Source organism: Ctenocephalides felis, unplaced genomic scaffold (genome assembly GCF_003426905.1).
Source record: "Ctenocephalides felis isolate EL2017-DRISC unplaced genomic scaffold, ASM342690v1 CF-g0.4_SCAFFOLD_03570, whole genome shotgun sequence".
NCBI lineage: Eukaryota > Metazoa > Arthropoda > Insecta > Siphonaptera > Pulicidae > Ctenocephalides > Ctenocephalides felis.
The window spans coordinates 19562331-19583736 of record NW_020539724.1 but is presented as its reverse complement, the minus strand read 5'-3'; the positions used below and the strand labels follow the sequence as shown (position 1 = coordinate 19583736).

Here is a 21406-nt window from a genome sequence, read left to right as displayed (position 1 = left end):
AGCCCGTTGGTAATCTAAACCTCCTATATTAGCTGCTTTAAGAACTTCCTGACAGAAGTACAGTGCTACCTAAACATGAAAGATATATGAAATATTCATTTAAATATATTGTATCTAAAACATTGACGAAATGAACTTCTATGTTTTGTCATACTTAGATGAATTTCCACCATAGTATATTATTTCCTACTATAGTATATTAAAATTTTACAAGTATAAGTAAGTACTTTTTTTATCAGATTCACAAAAACTACCATAAATACACTCCAAGAAACAGAAACAAATCCTACTGGGTATACTAGTATATTCGGTATGCCAGGCTTATATATAGGCTTCATTATATGCTGATACTCCTAAGTGATATAGATCAAATAAAATAAGAAAATTAACATTTTGATATATCTAGTAAATGTATGATAAGATTGCCTAGTTCTAAAAGAAATAGTGCTCTGCCAAATACATAAGCTGGAAGTTTTATGGAACATTTTTTCCTACAGAATTGATCAACTAGTTTCATCTCGATTTAGCTACTTAAATTAATTGCAGTATTTTCAAATATATAATATTCAAATACTTTATTTCACTTACTGTCAGGATAAAATCATCTCTCAATTTGACAGCTCTATCTTTGAATCTTTTTGAAATTGAGATTGATGTTGATTAAAGATTTCTGCTTCAGATAAAAAATTAGAATACTGTGCTGTATTTTTGCAATGTAATCTCCTTTAGAGCGGTACTTTCCTAAAGAATTATTCATTAATATAAAATAGTCACTTCGCAAAAAAAAAGGATCTATAGATTTACAATAAAGGCGATGTAATTGTCTTTTATAACCCCCCTTAGTTGGTTATATTTTTTCCTGTATTCAATATGTTTCTCCATTATTCTGCTTTTAATTTATAAACTGGATTCATGAGTAATGCAAAACTAGAATTAATTAAAAACCACAACTACAACAAAAACTTGAATAATTTAATCTTGATTGAGATGCATTCTCATCAACGGTCACACGATAAATAATTTTGTAGCTGTCAAATTGTATCCGGCGCGCAGAATGCTCTATACTCTTCTTTTATCTATGTATGTAGCAAGAAAGCGAGGCCAACCAATCAAAAAGCAGGACGAAATTTGTCAAGAAACCAGGACCGTATTTTAACTTTTACATTTTTTAAATAAATATCTAAATTAATTTAAAAATCATTATAATAATTTCACTTGCTCAGATAATACTAATAAATGTATTTTCATTTAAAAATACGCTGCGACTAACTGATAACAACAGGATATTGTAAATATTGAATTTTTGAGAAAATATTGACGGAAGGTCAAATATTGTCTCATATACACACCAATAACTAAATTGTCTCTTATAGTAATTGTCTCTTATATGATGCCTATTTACTATTATTTTAAATGTTAATACAATATTATTAATGTTAAAATATCATTCCCACCACCAAAACTTATTAAAATATCCCAAAACAATAAATTGACATTTTTAATTTAAATAAATATTCAAAATAATTACCCCTAACATTTCAGCAAGCGGTCCTGTGCGATATGAACGAGCTGTCAAATTCAGAATTGTGACTGTTCCCCTGGCAGAATGACGAGATTTTGTATGAAAAATTAATTTTGCCGAACATTTTTCGAACTACCATGGGTATTCATACTACCAGGGTAGCAGGCGCAAATCCGAAAATGAAACAACGTTAGTAATACGCAGGGCCGTCTGCAAAAACGTTAGGGAAAATTTTTGTGAATAGTTTTTGAATAATAAAAATAATAGTGAATACGCAAAACAAATAGTGTGATTAATCAATAAAATGTATTATGTTATGTGTGATTGTTTATAATTAATAAAAATAATATCTGTGACTATTAATTATTGTTTGCCAAAAGCAACCTGAAAAATTCAATAAAATGCACATAAATTTTATAATAAAAGAATCAAATATAATTAATTATGCTTTTATTTATATATTTGCAAAATATTACAAAGATATACTTTGTCTAAACAACTTGTGGCATTTAATGAGAATAATTAACAAAATCTAGTTTAAAACTATTATATAAGTTGACTTATTTATCTTACATCTGATTAATGAATTTTCATCACAATATATTTAACTAACACGATTGTGACTAGATTGCTAATATTATTGCTATCATGTACATTATTCATTATAAATTTATTAGCAATTTGAATACAGTCTTTCTTGCTTTGATGAAGATATTTCTCAATCAACAGCAAATTAATATAAAATAAATTTAGATCTTTAAGTTAAGTGCAAATAAAAAATAACAGTAACTTAATCTAACAAGCATAAATAAAAATGTATAATTAGAATTACTAGAAACTTAAATTTGCATTAAGCACTCTGTTTGATCACATATTTCCCAAGTTTAGATGTTATAAACAATTAAAGTTATAATAACAATTGTACATACAATTTGGCAGAGGATAATGGCTCTTTTAATCTTATCAATATTAATTGTATATTAAATTAATTGCTATCAGATTTCGATTTAAATCTCAATAATACACTTGTACGTTATAATATAATAAGTTGTATAAAAATTACTGTTGTATAAAAATTTGTTTTAAACAGTTTCAAAAAGTTCATAAAAAATCTACAAAAGTTTATTTACAAGAAATACTTCAATGATATAAAAGACAATGTAAAACACACATATAACTAAAACTGGTCTTTAAAGTATAAAGGCTATTCCTTTTTGTACATCATTATAATATTCATGATCAAATTTTTCATTTTTCTTATTTGTCCTTAGTTGCCTCTGCAAGTTGTCGACAGATTCTTATAAATAGACTTTATCAATAGATGAAGGTAGATAATTTGACAAAAACTTGTGTATAAGGTCTGTGTGAAACTGTGAGATGTTCAGTTAGACGTATTCCAAAAGCCTCTGTTGGAGATGGACTATAGCAGGATTCAGAACTGAGAAGATGATCCAGAGTAACGACATTAAAAATCAAAAGTCAGAGTAGTCAGAGTAGTAATTGCAGGCAGGATATGTGAGTAGGCACATTGCGTTGGATTCTCAGAATCTCCTATAATAAACAAATTTTAGTTGTAATAACAAATAATAGAATGTAGTAATACAACATTAATTAAATGTGAACTTATGAATATATGAAATACAGTAATAATCATATCCTTCTTGTCTTTGGCTTCTATAATTTTCATTATAATTATAAAAATTATATTAATTATATGCAACCAAATAAATGTATTTATATTATTTTACATACTAAATAATAAATAAAAAATAAATAAAGAATAATTGAATTCTAGTAATGTTATTTCAACATTTAAATAATAGCAATAATGTTTATTATGAAAAAAAATCATAATAAACATAAAATATTTTATGAAATAAATTGCTTAAAAATATATGTTGCATTGCTTTTTGTTTAGAGAGTTACTTGTATGCAATACTTTTTTTCTAAGTTTTGTGGTTTAATTGATTGTATTTGTGAGCATATACTTTTATAAGGAAAGAAGATATGATTACAACCTGATCTTCTCGAGAAAATATATTTGTATGTAGAAAAAAATATGAATCAATCAAAAATCATCATCTCCACAAGATTGTTATGAATGTATTCGAATGCTTGAATGCTTGAAGTCTTCTTTTACACAATATAATTATAATTTTTCATTCTCATCATATACATAATTATAATCATAATAATAATTTACATATAGTTACCTATATTTTTTTTTTTAAGGATTATAGAACATTTTCAAATCCAACTTGGTGCATTAAAAGTTCCTTTAATGTCTGACTTGATATAAATGCATTCTTCTATTAATAAATGTATCAAGAATTGTCTCATTGTCCTTGAAGTACAGTCTGTTGCCTTCCCGAGCAATTATATATTTTTTTAAATTTGTATACTTGTAACAGAAAAAGAATCCATAACACTATAAAATAGAATTTCTGTGAAATTATCGTTAATAATTAAATACTTGTTAATGGCAAAAGATTAATAAATTACATACAACAGCTTTTGGAAGTGAGTGTTGTAAATATAGATTAACAATTAATTAAAGCTCACTGATGCTTTTATACCTTCAGAAAACAATATTATATGTTGAATGCTTCAAAGAACTTGGATATTTAAATGTTGATTTAAGTAATATAAAATTGACTGGGAGATCTAATAAAGCAGTATTAAACAAACACAATTATTATTTCAGAATGTAAAGTTTATAAAATATGGCAAAATTTACACAAACCTAATGTTCCAGGAAATATTTGGAAATCAGTCTTGGTACCATTAACAGTATTTGTAGCCTTTAATAAAGGAGTTTATATCAGCTGATATAATAGTTATCATTTAGATCAAGTCTAGATTTGATCTGAATGATAACTTCTACATGTATAAGGACTTGTCTAATTATCCCTGAGGTACAGTGATGAATCTGCTACCTTCGCAAACAGTTTTTTTCCAAGATTTCTATACTTGAAACAGCAAAAAGAGTCCACAACACTAAAAAATAAAAATTAAGTGAAATTATTGTTAATAATTAAATACCTGTTTGTGAAAAATATATATTACATGCATTATATTATATAATAATTATTATTTCTTAACTCAATTTATTCTAAAAGTCTAATATTAGAAACTGATATATTATTCAAAGCACATCAATATCAATTATCAATTAATTTTGCCATATAATTAAAACTCAGTTTTTGCTTCAAAGTACTTGATGGTATAAAGAATTAATTCTTCATCATGAAAAGGATTGTAAAAGTGTAACCTGATTCAATCAAAAATTTCAATTGATTATACTTTTTATGTTTCTTGTTTTCTTACAAGTCAGAAGCATCTGCGAAAAGAATATAGAATTATTTCAAGAAAAAGCATTCTAAATAATATTCTATAATCATTTGCAATACTAGATAATATTGATTTTTATTAAATAATTATAAACTTAGATATTGAAAAATATCATAAAACAACCAAGTACATGATATAACATTTAAATAACAATTGTTATTATAATTTCAAATGGAATATCATGTACTTGGTTGTTATATTATATTTTAAACAATTTATACTTACTGGATATTTTTGATAATCAGATCATTTAATTATCTTTCATTAAAACTTTATATGTCAGGATAGGATCATCTCTTAATTCAATAGATTTATGTTCTTTTGAAATTCAGAATATAATTGATTCATGATTTCAATAAATATGATCTTGATCTCCTTTGGAGCAGCATTTTCCTAAAGAATTAACCATTATTACAAAATATTTAGCCAAAATTGAATCTATAGACTTATAATAAAGGCGATGTAATTGTCTTTCATAAACCGCTTCAGCCGGTTATATTTTTTTTTTTGTATTCAATATGTTTGATATTTAATGTGATTAAAATGAATCCTACTAATTATTTATTTATATTATATATTTATTCTTTATATTATTTAAATTTATATTTTGTTCTTTTGCTCAATGTATAGTGCAGTCCCTACAGCATTGTTTAGCAACATTATTCATATAAACTTATATTGTCAATATCAACATTACATAGTTGATAGTTTTGAATCAAACACTTAAAATAATCATTCCAAATTTACCTATAACAACCATGCGAGTTGAAGTTGATGCACTTAAAATATTCATCTTCATCAGAAGGGGATTCAATGAATTCAAATCTCAATTCATTTGAATTGCTTTGTTCCTATGCTATTTAGTTTGTTCCTATGTTCTGCATAACTATTCCATTATATACTTGATATATTCTCACATTATTTGGAGCAAAAAGTACATTTCCACAAACTTGCATTTGCTAAATAAACAATATAAAATTCTTAATATTTTTTAACTCACTTCATTCAAAGAATATTGATGGTTGTATGTGATTAACACAGAACTTTAATATATTAGCAAAAATTAGTTAATTCATTGCAAAATATAATTTGAATCATTGTTGGATATTTAAGTTTCTATGTGAATAACATATCTCACTAAAACAGTACTCAACAAACAACAAATTATTTTATAATAGCACGGGACAACATTCTACAATAGTATATAAAATATTGCAAAACTTACTCCAACCTCTGATCTTCTATTAATCAATCCTGATTTCCAAATTACTTTATATTTCTAGTAATACTGTTAACCCCTTGTCCGGGAATAATGATTGTGGCTAGTGTTGATGTACAAGTGCCGATTGCAAGAATATTGTTTGCGCATTGCAATTTAAATGATCTCTTTCGGCACTGTCCAAGCTAGATTAATTACCCGGTTAAAGGGTTGAATAGAATGAAATGGAATGCTTCTAGACAATTCATCAATAATATATTTGATTTCATTTCTTGATATTTCTTGATTTTTACAAGTTATAAACCCCTGTGAAAAGAATATAGATTTATTTCAAGAAAATGCATTTTAAATAGTATTATATAGGCATCTGCAACACTAGATAGTATTAATTTTCACTAGATTGAACTTAGATTATAATAATAATCAATTAATTGACTGGATATAATAATTAATTTACTAGATATTTAGATCATCAGACTAGATATTTAGATTATTATTATTATGTTTAGATGTTATAAACAATTAAAGTTATGATAACAATTGTACATACAATTTGGCAGAGGATAATGGCTCTTCTAATCTTTTAATTAAGCTATCAGATTTCGATTTAAATCTCAATAATACACTTGTATGTTATAATATAATAAGTTGTATAAAAATTACTGTTGAATAAAAATTTGTTTTAAACAAAACAAGTTGTTGGATATTTAAGTTTCTATGTGAATAACAAATCTCACTAAAACAGTACTCAACAAACAATAAATTATTTTATAATAACACGGGACAACATTCTGTAATATATATACTATATCATAGTGTATAAAACATTGCACAACTTACTCCAACCTGTGATCTTCTATTAATCAATCCTAATTTCCAAATTACTTTATATTTCTGGGAATACTGTTAACCCCTTGACCGGGAATAACGTGTATGGCTCGTGACAATGTACAAGACATCTGCAACTCTAGATAGTATTAATTTTTACTAGATTGAACTTAGATTATAATAATAATCAATTAATTTACTGGATATTTAGATCATCAGACTGGATAGTACTTACTAGATATTTTTGATAACCAGATCATTTAATTATTTTCCATTAAAACTGTATATGTCACATTTAGGACCATCTCTTAATTCAACAGATTTATGTTAAAATCATTTTTGAAATTCAGAATATAATTGTTTCAAGATTTCCTTCAGGTGATCACACACATCAATAATGTTTTTAATAAATGTATGTTATTCCTTTTTTAACAACTAGAATCCTGTACTGCATTAGTGCTCCTTTGGAACAGTAATTTTCCTAAAGAATTAACCATAAATATAAAATATTCATTTCAGCAAAAAAGATTCTATAGACTTACATTATGTTTTTTCTGATATTCAATATACGTATCCATTATTCTCCTTTTTCTATAAACTAGCACTATAATTAATGCGAAATAGGATTTATACAACTTCAACAAATACGTTAACAATATTCTTGATCGAGAAGCATTCGCATCGACTGCCAAACACCAACTGTCGGCCATGTTTTTAAAGCTGTCAAATAATCACAGGCGAACAGCAGCAACAATAGAATGTAAAACATGAAACCGAAGCCGACCAATCAAATTGCAGGACGCTATTCACGAAAAAAGCAGGTCCGCATTTTAACCAACTCCAAATGATTTATACAAATATATAAATTATTTTTAAAATTCCAACGCATGATTATAATAATTTTATTTGCTCAGGTATTACTAACAAATGTATTTTCAGTTCAAAAATACACTACCGTTAACTAATAATAACAAAATAAATTCTGTTCCCCATTGTTTATTTAATTACAAAGAAACGACTCTACCGATCTTTACCAAAAACTAATTAGCATAATTCTCAAAAAATATCTTTCGAAAAGTTTTTGAATATTTGAATTCGGATCAAGGGTTTTAGCTAAAACGTGGACAAAAATGTTTGTATATTTCCACTGATTTTAAAGAAACGGCTTGACCGATTGTCGCAAAAAACTAATCGGGGAGAGTCCTCATCAAGCCACATCCGATGCTTTTTAAATTTTCAAAATCTGTACAGCCGTTCTTCTGAAAACGTAGACGAAAGGTCGAAAATTGTAGTACGTACACACGAATAACTAAATTTTGCAATTATCAGCTACATTATGCACATTTACTACTTTTGTAAAATGTTTATACAATAATATTAATGTTAAAAAACCATTCCCAACACCAAAACCTATCAAAATATCCCAAAACAATAAATTGCATTTTTAATTTTAAAAATAATTACCCCTAACATTTCAGCAGACGGCCCTGTGAAATACGAGCAAAATTTGATGGAAAAATGTGTCTGCTACCCTGTTAGATCGGAAGCAAAATACGTATGAAAATGCACTAATTCTATGAATGAATATGAGCTCGTATAAAGCGCGTTTATTATATGGTAAATTCTGAGCGTGTCTGTTCGCCTGATACTTCGGATCGATTACAGACGCAGTACTATGAAGATTTTCAATCTTTCGATGTCGGCTCTTCCTATCATTGCGAAAGTCTTGATATGGCTTAATTTAATTTAAAAAATTATTAATTAACGATTTTTGAATAAATTAATGAGTATCATATAAAATAAAATGGATATATCTTTATGTAAATGGATTTTATGTATGATTGTAATTAAGTAAATAAAATTATTAATTATAGAACTATTAATTATTGTTTGCCAAGAGCAACCTGAAAAATTCTATAAATTACACATCCATGTTTAAAAAAAATCAAATTAAATTACTTAAATATTTATTAATATACATAATTACAAAATATTACAAATATACTCATATGTAATTAGCAAAATCACAATGATTTAAATATATATTAATTTAATTATAATAATATTATTCAATATATGATACATAACTGAGTCTAATAATGTACAATTTAATATATACATTTATATATCCAATTCCCATACAAACTACTGCAGCTAGTTTATATATAATGCTGGAAAAATTAATATATACATTTATATATCCAATTTACATACAGATCCATGCAGTTAGGCCATATATAATGTTGGAAAAGTCAATATATAATTTTATATATACAATTTTCATACAAACTACCACAGCTAGTCCATATATATTGATGGAAAAAACAATATATAAATCCGTGGCTAGTAGTCCATGGATTCAGATCAGATTCAACTTGACGTGGTAGTTCCTCACAAACTGGGAACGATTTTGCATAGAGGCGCTGCATGCAATCGCCTCTATGAATTTAGGAATCTTATTGGATTCCTTTATACGCTGTTATATGAATTCAACTGAACGTTAGTTCCTCACGAACTGGGAACAATTTTGCATAGAGGCGCTGCAAGCGTCATACTTCACATGTATGGCGGGATATTTGAATGCGCTTTCCAACTTGGGCAAACAGTCAGATATGAAATGTACGAGTATATTTATATATCTAATGATGTATAAAACAATATATATGTAAACTATAAATAAGAATACCACCTTGCTGTTTTATATAAACTATATTGAATTAAAATTGTTCTTCACATATCCATTGGTACTTAATATATCATAAATTTACATATATATATATATATATATATATATATATATATATATATATATATATATATATAAATGTAAATTTTATAAATTTATAATTATCATTTACATTAAAAATATCTAACAGCTAGAAGGAGCGCGCAAGGAAGGAACTAAAAAAATAAAAGCAATCTTATTCATTTAACACTTGGAAATATTTTTAACTTTAACACACAATCAAACCACCAATAAACCTAATTCTATATTTTTTATAAATTTTTACTATTGTTTATATAGTAGTCGAAGAATTTGCATAAGCGGAACTTTAATGAGCATATAATAATATTTTATTCTTAAGATAGATTGATAAGATAAAAGAAGTGCCCAAGTGAATAAAGTATTTATATGCTTTTATTTAATTCAATCTTTTATTGTCATTTATTTAATTCTTATTGACATTGTTATTTATTCAAACAATGTAGTGATACTGAAATAGACTGCCTTGTAAACATTTATCTTATTTAAAAAAAAATATTAAAAATGAGATAAATTAAGAAATATTAATAGGCAATTGATAGTATTGGCTCGGGTTAATTATGTCTGATAATTCCATCTATCAAAACATGAAATATTTTAGATTTCCATCAACTGAGCTTTCTTTAATTGTTTAAATGTTTGAATTAATGTCTTATCAATACTCATCTCATTAATTGTTTCTACAACTAGTTTCAACAACTTGCATTTTATTTTTATTTAAAAATTTTCCTTTTTGTTCAAAGAAAACAACACATTTTAATAGCGCCTTTTATTAGATATTCTATAATTTCATTATAAATATAATTTAAATATATAATCTTAAAATGGCTTAACTATATAATTAATCGCAAAGATATTTTTAGCTTTGAAGCATTAAATTCTTGTGTCATACAAAACAGACTTCCGTCTAACAGCATTTGATTTGCTTTTCAAATAAACATTCAATTTATAAAAATATTAAAATAATATTATATGCTCATAGATACATGTTCAAACTCACAACTAAGCGCAGGTTATATTAAAGCAACCTTTTTAATAGTATTGCAAAATGTGTTTGATATTAATTATTGGAATTATTTCATTATATTATTGATAGCTGCACAAATCCAACCATTAATCAAACATTTAAGCCAAAATCATAACATCTATCGGAATCACACATGAAATGGAAAATTTACTTTATTCAAGATTATAAAGCACACTCGAGTAACAAAATCGATTTTAATCGATTTAGAGTGAACTGTGAAAACCAATTTAAACTGCAATTATATTTAGGAATTATTATTATTTTTATAAGAATATATAAAGAAAAATAATTCACTGTAGTATGATAATCATTTCATATATGATTTCGAAGCGGTTAGAGCTGGAAATTTACAAATTATGCATAAGCAAATACATCTCAAGTAAACAATAGACAGATAGAAAATACACAGTTATATATATATATATATATATATATATAAGTATATATGCTTGTGCATGTACTTACTTACTCTCATTTAAATCTTTAAATTTTTCAAATAAAATCTTGAATTACAAAGCAATATATTAAATTTATTTTTGTTATATATTAAGACACTTCTAATTCATACAAATGTACGTAAACTATAAGCTTAGACAAATATATTAAATATACATACTTTTAAAAATAAATTTATAATATATTTATTTGAAATGCAAAACAAAAAATTTAACAATACATTTTTCGTGAGTTAAAATACATAAAACTTACAAAATTACAGTAAAGTTATAAGCTACACATAAAAGAAATGTATAAGTAGGTAATTTTAAAATGCAACGACCAAAAAAAAAAACAAATACTGTCCTTATAAATACTTGTCAGCATAATCAGTAGTGTATTATAATACATGTAAATGTATATATAGCTGGCAGTTTAAATAAAAATAAGTAGCTCTTCGAATAGATTTTTCCATTAGATTAAAATAATATGTTATGTTAAGTTATACATAAATATCCTCATATACATATACAATTTGTGTAAAATATAATATATATATATATATATATATACATGTATATATAAATATATTTTACATATTGTATGAATATACAAGTCTATTTATGTATATAAAATCGCTTACATAGAATAGAAGACTCGCCTAAAGTTCCTTATACTATGTGTACGCAATGTGCAATATAATTATATTGCACATTATGTAAATGCAAACACATATATGCATCCTAAACTTTAACATAGCACTAAAAACTATAATAATTACTTATAATTTTAGACTATTTAACTTTTCAAAAATTTCTTAATATATTCAATGAGTTTGTGTTTTAAAATCTTTTTGTAAAACGATTTTCATAAAAAATCGTCTCTAAAAGTTTACAATGATTTTCTATGGATTCATTATTTATTCATAATTATAAATACATTTAGAATTTATGAAATTTTTTCTCTATATATTTCTGTATATATATTATTCATTTATTAATTAAATAATCTTTTATACCAATTTTTGTGTTTTTCCAATTTTTGTGATGCGTGTTTATCGGTGGTTCGCGCGCGCTTTCTTATTTAACTGAAAAAGAAAAGAAATTATATGAAATTAATAGAAATTCAAAAATATATCATATATACTAATGAAAAATAAATGGGAAATATATTACATAAACATGAAATTAATGAGAACTTATAAATACTTGTTAATGTGAGTAGGTGAATTGTAAAAGTAACATATATATAAGGATCTTGTACAAATTCATTTATTCTAAATTATTTTAAATAAATACAATTGCTAATGGAAAAAGCACCCATAAAATATTTTTATTTATTCAATTGTATCCATAATGCTAAATATTCAATCATATTTATATTCCAAATGTTCCATGTATTCTCTTAAATTCATTCTAGCAAAAAGTCTAAGACAATCTGTTAAAATAATGAGTTTTTATGAAAGCAGAATTTCAGCAAAAATAAATTTTATACTAGATACATGAACAGTCCATATTTATAAAAAAATTTATTATTTTTAATAGAATTATATATAAAAATTGTAATATGTCTAAATTGAAAAAATAAAATAATTTACCAATTTATAAAACAAATTATTGTGCAAGATCCTTATTATAATTATGTATATGTTTAGTTTGCTATTTTTAAATGATCACATATATATGTTGAAAGAAAACGTTTTTCCATAATAGCTAGCACAATTTATACTATATTAGATTTATATTATAATAAAAAATTTAGTAATTGTGGTAATTTATCGTGTACCTTGTGTGTCAAGAAAATTAAGACAATTTTACCATAAGCATAAAATATGTATATAAGAATAATATTTTTGATAATAATTCTGTAATGCAAGTGTAAATGTACTTCTTGTAATTATGTAATTAGAATTAATATTCATTTTAATAACTTATAGTATGTTACATTTAAGAATATCTTCTGGTTCAGCAAATTAAGCTTGATTAATTATTGCAATTTGCAATATGTTGTATTTGGTAATTCAAAAATCTATCTTCATTTCAGTTCTTTCAATAATTGCTAATAAATTCAACATAGTTAATTTTTGCATAAAGCTTCTAATATGAATAAATGTTTTCTTTGCATTTATGAAATCTTTTTCTTTTATCACATATAAGTGTAGACATGAATATGAAATAATGAAAAATGATATGAAATGATAGTAATTAAAGCAAATATTTAACATTTGTTTGTCATTTTATATATGTGAATTTTGAATAAATTGAATAAATAGTTTATATCATGCCTATTGGCTATCCATAACATTTAGGTATATCTTTTATTATTACACAGTTAAAAGACGTTGAGGAAAACATACAAATACTATATACTTGTGTATATTTGTAGGTAAATAAGATATTTGGAAACGAATACTACGAATAGCTTAGAATTTAATAAACAAAATAAAATTAAATCATAGCTAATATTTTTTATCGTTCTCATGAAGAACTAATTGTTACTTTTAGATGATTAGTTCTTTCACTAACAATAAGGGTAATATTATTAAAAAGGATGGAATTATATATATTTTGCCGATGTTACTGTTTGTGCAACAAGAAACAAATGATAACCACAATGATACGAGTTGCCATGAATAAAAATGAATTTCTTATTAATATTCAAATTTCATAAGATTGAATTTCTACAAGTTTTGCTATATATATATATATATATATATATATATATATATATATAACCCATTTAAATTGTAATTGTAATCTATTCTGTATACTTTTTATTTGTAGCTTATGGCATCTATTACATTTATAAAAGCTTACGAATGCGATTTTGGTAAAAACTTCCGTGTACAACTATTATGAATTTACTATTTAAGTTTGAGAACAATTATTATTTCCTTAGTTTTGCAAATTTTTATTTTTGAATGGTAAGATACAAATTATATAAATCAGACCGAAAGTTTCAATAGAAATTGATAACTTTATCAAAAAATTGTGTTAAATGTATAAATAAAAAAATAAACAAAGAGTAATATTAAGAAAAATCAAATCTATTGTTTATAAATTCATTTGTGCAAATTAAATGAAAATAAAGAATAGTGTTTTTGATGAAAAATGTAAATTATGCAATGCAACTTATGCATTTGTGTTCTGAATAAAATTTCATATTCAAGAGTCAGTATTTTAAAAAAAAAAATTAAAACATGAACTGACAACCTGTTATTACAAGGTTTTGCACGATTATGAAGCCTCATTGATGAACATGCCTTATAATAATTTTATTTTATTGTTGCTACAATTTTATTAGACGACTAGAAAGGGTTATTAACACTTGTTCTGCAAATTCATTGAACTGACTGTTCAATAAGACTACTATTTGAAATGTAGTGTAATCGTTGATCATTTTAGTAATTTATTTGGGCCAAAAAAAATTCGTTGACTAGTACAATTTTAGTTCATATAAATTGCTATAAATCTTTTATGTGATAATAAACTCTGAAGTAAATATATGACTTAAATTATCCATTTAATACAAATACACCCAAATCTCACTTCGCATCGTGGTAAAGTATGAAGCTACTATGAAATGATTTTAGTTCAGTTATGATCTTAAATCCAACTAATACATAGCATTTATTACATATGATAACTGTGTCTTTTATTAATGCATTTATTATCACACAAATGCATAACTTTAAAGTCGTTGTAATGTAATGCTAAACATCAAAGCGTATGATGTTGGCATTAAAATTGTTGATCACATACAAACCCTCTTTTGTATTTCAGTTACAACACTTTCATTGATTTATTTCAATTAATTAATGATACTAAATTAACGCAGAATTAATATATTTACTTTTTCTTCAGCGTGAAGAAGGATCTGCGCTTCGGTTCGTCTTTGCCCGAAGAACTTGGAGCAGGTAATGTTGCAGCTCCTCCCATACCAGAAACGTCGCCTCCACATTGCGACGTCACTGCATTTACCCAACGTGACATATCGGCATCGTCTTGCGCCTGGAGCAGGAATTCTCCACCGTTTGATAACCTGAAATAAGAAAAAAAATAGAATTTCATGGTATATGGGGAGATGTGACTCAAGCTTTTGAATGAAATCATTAACCAGTTACTAATTTGGCAGTATCATGTTTACTGCTGTTAAAATCAAAAGGTTAATTTGTGTGGCTTTGTTTTAGATTGTCCATAAACTTTACAGAACCTATTAACTCCCCGTAGGGTAAGTAATAGTAATCGCAAAAAGGGTTTTGAAAGTTTATTGGACATATGTACATCAAATTATCAGATATTTTATAGAGATTTTAATAATGTGTACCCATTTTGTGTAAATCTTTTTAGGTGCCGTACCAAGATTTTTACGGGATACGGGATGTTCCAGCAATTTGCCTTCATAGATAGATAGATCATAGATTTTATAATGTTCATCTATAAAGCTACCTCAGCTGTTGATCATTGAATGTTTGAATTAAAACTATGGATGCAGATTTATTATGTACAAAGTGACGATAACTATAACAAAAGTAAAGACAAGTTTTTCTGAATCCAATTCAGATTCATTTTTTTTTTAAATTTAGTATTAATATTTGCTCAAATTATTCATTTTGCATTAGACTAAACTTGTTATCTTTCATTTGACTTGATTCTAATCAGATTCCAAAAAGTTCTTATATTCCACAGCTGATAAAAAAAATAATTTGATAATATTAATTACATTGATATAAATCATATACTAAATTCGTTGTAATAGTGTACACAATCAAAGCAAGATATTTTTTCATTTATAAATGCAAGAATTATTTGTGCTTGTGAATAAGGCCAACGACCAGATAAGTTTTTGTACCTTAAATAATATTTCTGAAAAAATTCACATGAACTAAACCAACTATTTCTTTAATCATTATTTCTAAATATTTCGTACTAAAAATGAAGTATTTTAATAATAATTTGGAAATTGGTGTGTAGATTGTAAATTTATTTATGTATAATTATATTTTGGTTTGTCCACAATATATGTGTGAAATAAACTCAACCAGCATCTTCAAAAAAACTTTAATAATATCCATTATATTAATATAATGGAAAATACTTACTTCAGCCTGAACACATGTCGTTTCTTTGTGTAATCATTGGCGATTTCAGCAGCACCTCCTCGTAGCTCCAATGCACCTTCTCCTTTCCAGGTCTGATCAGGAGTTGATCTGTATGTTTTCTGGTCTTTGTAGAACCATAAACGACCTTGACGGGCGACGCAGTAAACTTTATCCCAAGACCTATGATAAATGATATATTGTGAATAAATTTTATTGTGGACTTGTCCAATTGTGTTGAAATTAGGCACATCCATCAAATTTCATCAAAATTTAGGGATTAGAGAGCTATTTTAGATTGGTGCTTTACTAAATATAATTAGAATTTCGTTAATTTATGCAAAAGCATTTAACTCTTGCATTTCTCAATCTAAAATCATAGTTCTATCATTTATTTTACCTATTGGTTGCCTTCTTGGTAGTGGATTCCCATTCATGTTTTCTGGTCAAAACGCCTTCAGCAACGGAATCATCATATGATCCAGGGCTTGGACGATCTGCATAAAACAAAATAAATCAATAAACCTGATCTCTATTGATAAAGAACATCTGCTACAATTTAAAATAAAGAAAGTAAATTCAGTCGTTTATAATCGGTACTCAATGCTCTTTGTAGATTTATAACAATGTACTACTAAAGACAAAAATACATGAAATGGAAACTATTGGACTAATAGCTCTTTTGAAATTCTACCTCCATGCTATGATAATTATGTTGATATTGATTTCAAATGTAAGAATATTCCAAAATATTCAAGACATTACATGTATAGATGCTTTGGATGTCTATATTTAACTGAAAACAAAAACATATGTTATATACAAATGTATGTGCCAATGTAGGTGTATGTTTGCGTGATTGAGAATTCATTATTGTTTGAGAATAAAATGCATCTGGAAAAATTCTTTTTGTTTATATATTTAAGCTGCAATAAAAATTATTAATGTTATTATAAAGTAAATATAGAAAAGAATCCAGTTGGTCTTCAGACCATTCTATATATAAGAAGACAAAGTTCCTGACATCTCACAATCAACAAACAGTCTTTGGTAGATAATTTAAGAAAGATTTGTAGAATTATTTAAAAATACTCCTGCTTGCAGATTGAATCCTTTCATCCTTGTCAGTTGCTCCAGACGTAGTCTTCATTACCTTTATTAATTTTTTATTTATAAAATATCTATAATCCAATGTTCATCACCATTTTCCTGTTCTATCTTCAGATATTTCCTATTATTAAACCTAATATACCTTCGTCATCGCTGTTGGCACTTGTTCCTTCCTGTTTCGATGAAGACGCACTTCTGCGCCATCTAAAACTCCTGAACGGAGACTTGGATCTGGATCTGGATCCGTGTTTCCTACCAGCACTGCTCGGCAATGTCGAGGATGCTCCTGGACCGCCGCTAGGAGAACGTTCTGCTGATAGGAACGCACTGGATGGGGAAAGGGTGGATGCACCTGATTTGTGGGAAGCAAAGACTTGGGGGTCGAGGTTAGACCAATATGAGATAGGAAGAAGTTGTTGATACAGAAAGTTGCAAATAAGAAGCATAAATGATGTTGGTGTAGATTGAAGAGGAAGACATAAAAGGTAAGACAAGAAGGTATAAGACAAGAAGGTTTACAGTAAAATAGTTGTTTAGATGAAAAAGATGTGGTATTAGACGGAAAGAAGATAAAACAGTATATCAAGTTTTGGATTTATATCAAATAAGAATAGCAGATGATATAAATGATACCATAAAGTTAACGTAAAATAATAATAAATATAAAACAAATAAGCAAGATAGGATACGTCAAATGAGGATAGGATTGGAAATGCAGAAAAAAGATGATTTGAACTAATTAGTCAATGGTAGGTATAACCTAATTTACCTATTCGTACAAACCGTTTGTAAATCTTTGGCTTGTCTGGTCTGAAGTTACATTTAATGAATTTTTGACAAAGATCAACATAAAATAATCAAGTGAGAGAGCGAGATTTTTGCTGCAACCTTTCATGAAACACTAAGTTTTAAACAATCACAGGCGAAATAAAATAAATTTAATTCCAACATCTATCTAAATAAGTTTTGCACTATTGTAAAATGATAGAACTTAAAGAAAAGCCCTCAACATCTTTGTGCAAGAAGTATATCTATAATATAAAAATGAATCGCAAAATGTGTTGGTAAGCACATAACTCGACAACGCCTGGACCAATTTGGCCAATTCTTTTTTTAAAATGTTCGTTCAAGTCCAAGGATGGTTCTTACGGCGAGAAAAAATCGAATAATTGCCGGGAAAACCCTAAAAACAGCCCTTTTTTCACATACAATCGTTAGTATTTTCATATTTTTGCCATCGGATACGGAATATTTGCTCAAGTCAATGGAGCGTTTTGGGTCTGAATTTTTTTTAATGTGCTCCAATTCGTATGAAATTTTGAAATTAGGTTTATCTTACTCTCAAGTTCAAAAGTGAAAATAATTTAGACTCCTTTGCCATTTCCCGGGGAGATAACATCCCTCTCAGTAGTGTAATTTCATTTTTTTTTTTTCAAAATAACGTCGGATATCGATAAAAGAACTAATTATAAGAAAAAATGTTTCATAATGTTTTTCAAAAAAGCAAATACTCATCATTTTATTTAGAGCAGTTGTACATTTAAGATCAATATGGGTGGATGTATATACATTTTGGTATAGACTGCAGTGTAAAAAACTTAATAATTTTTAACTAGTTGGTAAATATCAGTATAGGTTATTTAAAAAAAAGGAACTTTTGAATTGTAAACATAAGTACAGAACAACGTCTGTCGGGTCATCTAGTTTCATAAAAAATTACTAAATTATTTAGTAAAATTTATCAGATTCTGAAGTGACGCTAAAATTGTTTGCATCTGGTTACTGGTTCTACAGTATAAACAAAATCTTCGTTTCAAACTCATCATTCCAACAATGCCAATAAAAATATTTTCAATTAAATAAAAAAATCGCTTGGACTAGTCATATTAATCATATTAATCATAATCATATTAGAATGATATTACCCAATATTTAATTTCTATTAATTTTTTATATCTAGATATTTATTTTTGTAACAAGTGGCTACAGCAAATCTCTGGCTCTTTTGCACCTTGATTCGGGAAGTAATAATTTTTTTTCATAATTCGCAACATACACACAATATTTAAGATAATAAATTTCGAAATACATTTGCATCTAATTTATAAATTAAATATCATCTTATACCACATTACAAGAAAGCCTAGCACCAATATTACATTTTGAATATTGCAATCACATGCTTGCAAGACAAAATTAGTTATATAAGCTAATCGAGAATGTATAAGTATTGTATTCTAAATAAAATGTTTATTTTTCCTTTACAAAAAATGCATCATTATATACTACGCGATATCCATAACCAGCAAACGTTATTTTGTTCATGTTATAAGATCAAGATAATAATAAGATAAAAATAAGGTAGATAATCGTAAAATCTACAAAATAAAGTAGTATTTATATGATCCTTGGCAGCTGTACTGATTCATAATTTAAGTATAAATAAATTATATAAAAATATCAAAAATTAAAAAGTAGTTGACAAGTTCTTGCTTCTCAAATTAGAGTCTAGAAGATGGAAATTTCCTCATCAGGATAAAAATTGTTATAACATCTAGATGTAAGGTAACCATATTTTTTAAGTCAACATAGAAATCAACTGAACATTGGCATCAGATTTATATAAAAACATAATGTCATGACATATCTAGAGTTTTGTAATCAATAAATTTCATTATATTTTTATACAGATGGAAATTTAAACATTTCTATATTAATTTCTGGTTATGCTAATCCTGGACGGGCGGGGGGGGGTGTGTGGTCTTTAAGGATACAATAAAATTAATGCTATTTAAAGATACAATAAAAAAAAGTCTTATATGAATCATTTTTTATTAATCAAAATCGCGGACTTTTGTTTCTATGTTTTTTGCTTTCGAGTCTTGTATAAAATTCTATTCAATTTTCTTCATAATTAATTTGAAAAAAATATGCACTTGTTCATTTGTTTTCATAATTTTTGTTAATTTTCGAAAACCCGGGACAACTCGGAAAAAATGTTTAAATCCGGGACAAATATTGGTTTTAAAAAAACCCAGGATACAAGGTGGAAATCCGGGACTGTCCTGGCCAAACCAGGATGTATGATCACCTTACTAGATGGTAAAATGGAGGAATTGGTATAAGATTGATAACACAGGTCAACAAAGAAAATGGTGCAAACGATTTTAATACTGTTTTTAAGTATATTTGGGGCGCTGATTTCAAAAATGACATTGGTTTTTTTCTATGAGCTTTAGTTTTGAAGATACAATATATATGATATATTTTACGATATTAGGTGCGCAACTAAGTTCTCGCTGTTTTTTCGATGAAAATGTAACTTTATTATAAAAAAATGCATCAATTGAGTTCGATACAGTTCTCCAGTGATGGTTTCACTCGGTTCAAACAGCTCATAACAAATAACACCGACCTGGTCCCACCATATGTAGAGCCATAACCTTCGAAGTGAATATTCGGCCGAACCGAGATTTTCTCGTCTTTGGATTGCTGTAATGTATTTATTTTTTATCACCTGTCACGATGTGATGAAGAACCTCTTCTTTTCTCGCCGCTGGAGCAGTTGTTTACAGGCGAAAAAACGACGCTCGACCTCTCTTGGCTTCAACTCACAAGAAACCGAAGTTTCTTGCTTCTAAATCATCCCCGACGCATACTATAGCTTGGAAATGGTTTGATGGGTAACTCCTAATTCTAAAGCAAGATCTTCTTGAGTTTGGCACGAATCCTCTTCGAACAAGGCCTTCAATTTAGCGTTTTTGAAGGTTTTGGCCTTCCTTCACGAGGGTGGTCGTCAACATCAAAATCACCATTTTTGAAGCGACAAAACCGCTCATGGCATGTTGTTTCGCTCAGAGCAACATTTCCGTAGCTCTCGATGCACTTTGCTGCCGTTTTTTTTTTAATGGAAGACGAAAATCAATACTCCCCGCAAATGACGATTGTTTGGCATAAAATTGGACATATTCACTTTACCAGAAGTATATAATGCAAAAACGAAATCAATTAGGTGTCACAGCAGTTTGTTTACTTACTCTAAGCTTGCTTCA

General features: G+C 26.9%; 1 protein-coding gene across 4 annotated transcripts in view; it reads right to left on the bottom strand.

Moving 5' to 3' along the window:
• The window catches only part of LOC113383282 (spectrin beta chain), a gene marked incomplete at its 5' end in the record, with an annotated part of 59930 nt that overhangs the window by 23460 nt on the left and 15064 nt on the right, over nucleotides 1-21406 (bottom strand). Inside the window, 3 exon segments of one of the 4 annotated variants that reach the window (XM_026621541.1) lie at nucleotides 14995-15187; nucleotides 16248-16427; nucleotides 16645-16741. In XM_026621541.1, coding sequence (XP_026477326.1) covers nucleotides 14995-15187; nucleotides 16248-16427; nucleotides 16645-16741 — 470 coding nt within the window. 4 annotated transcript variants of the gene reach the window in all.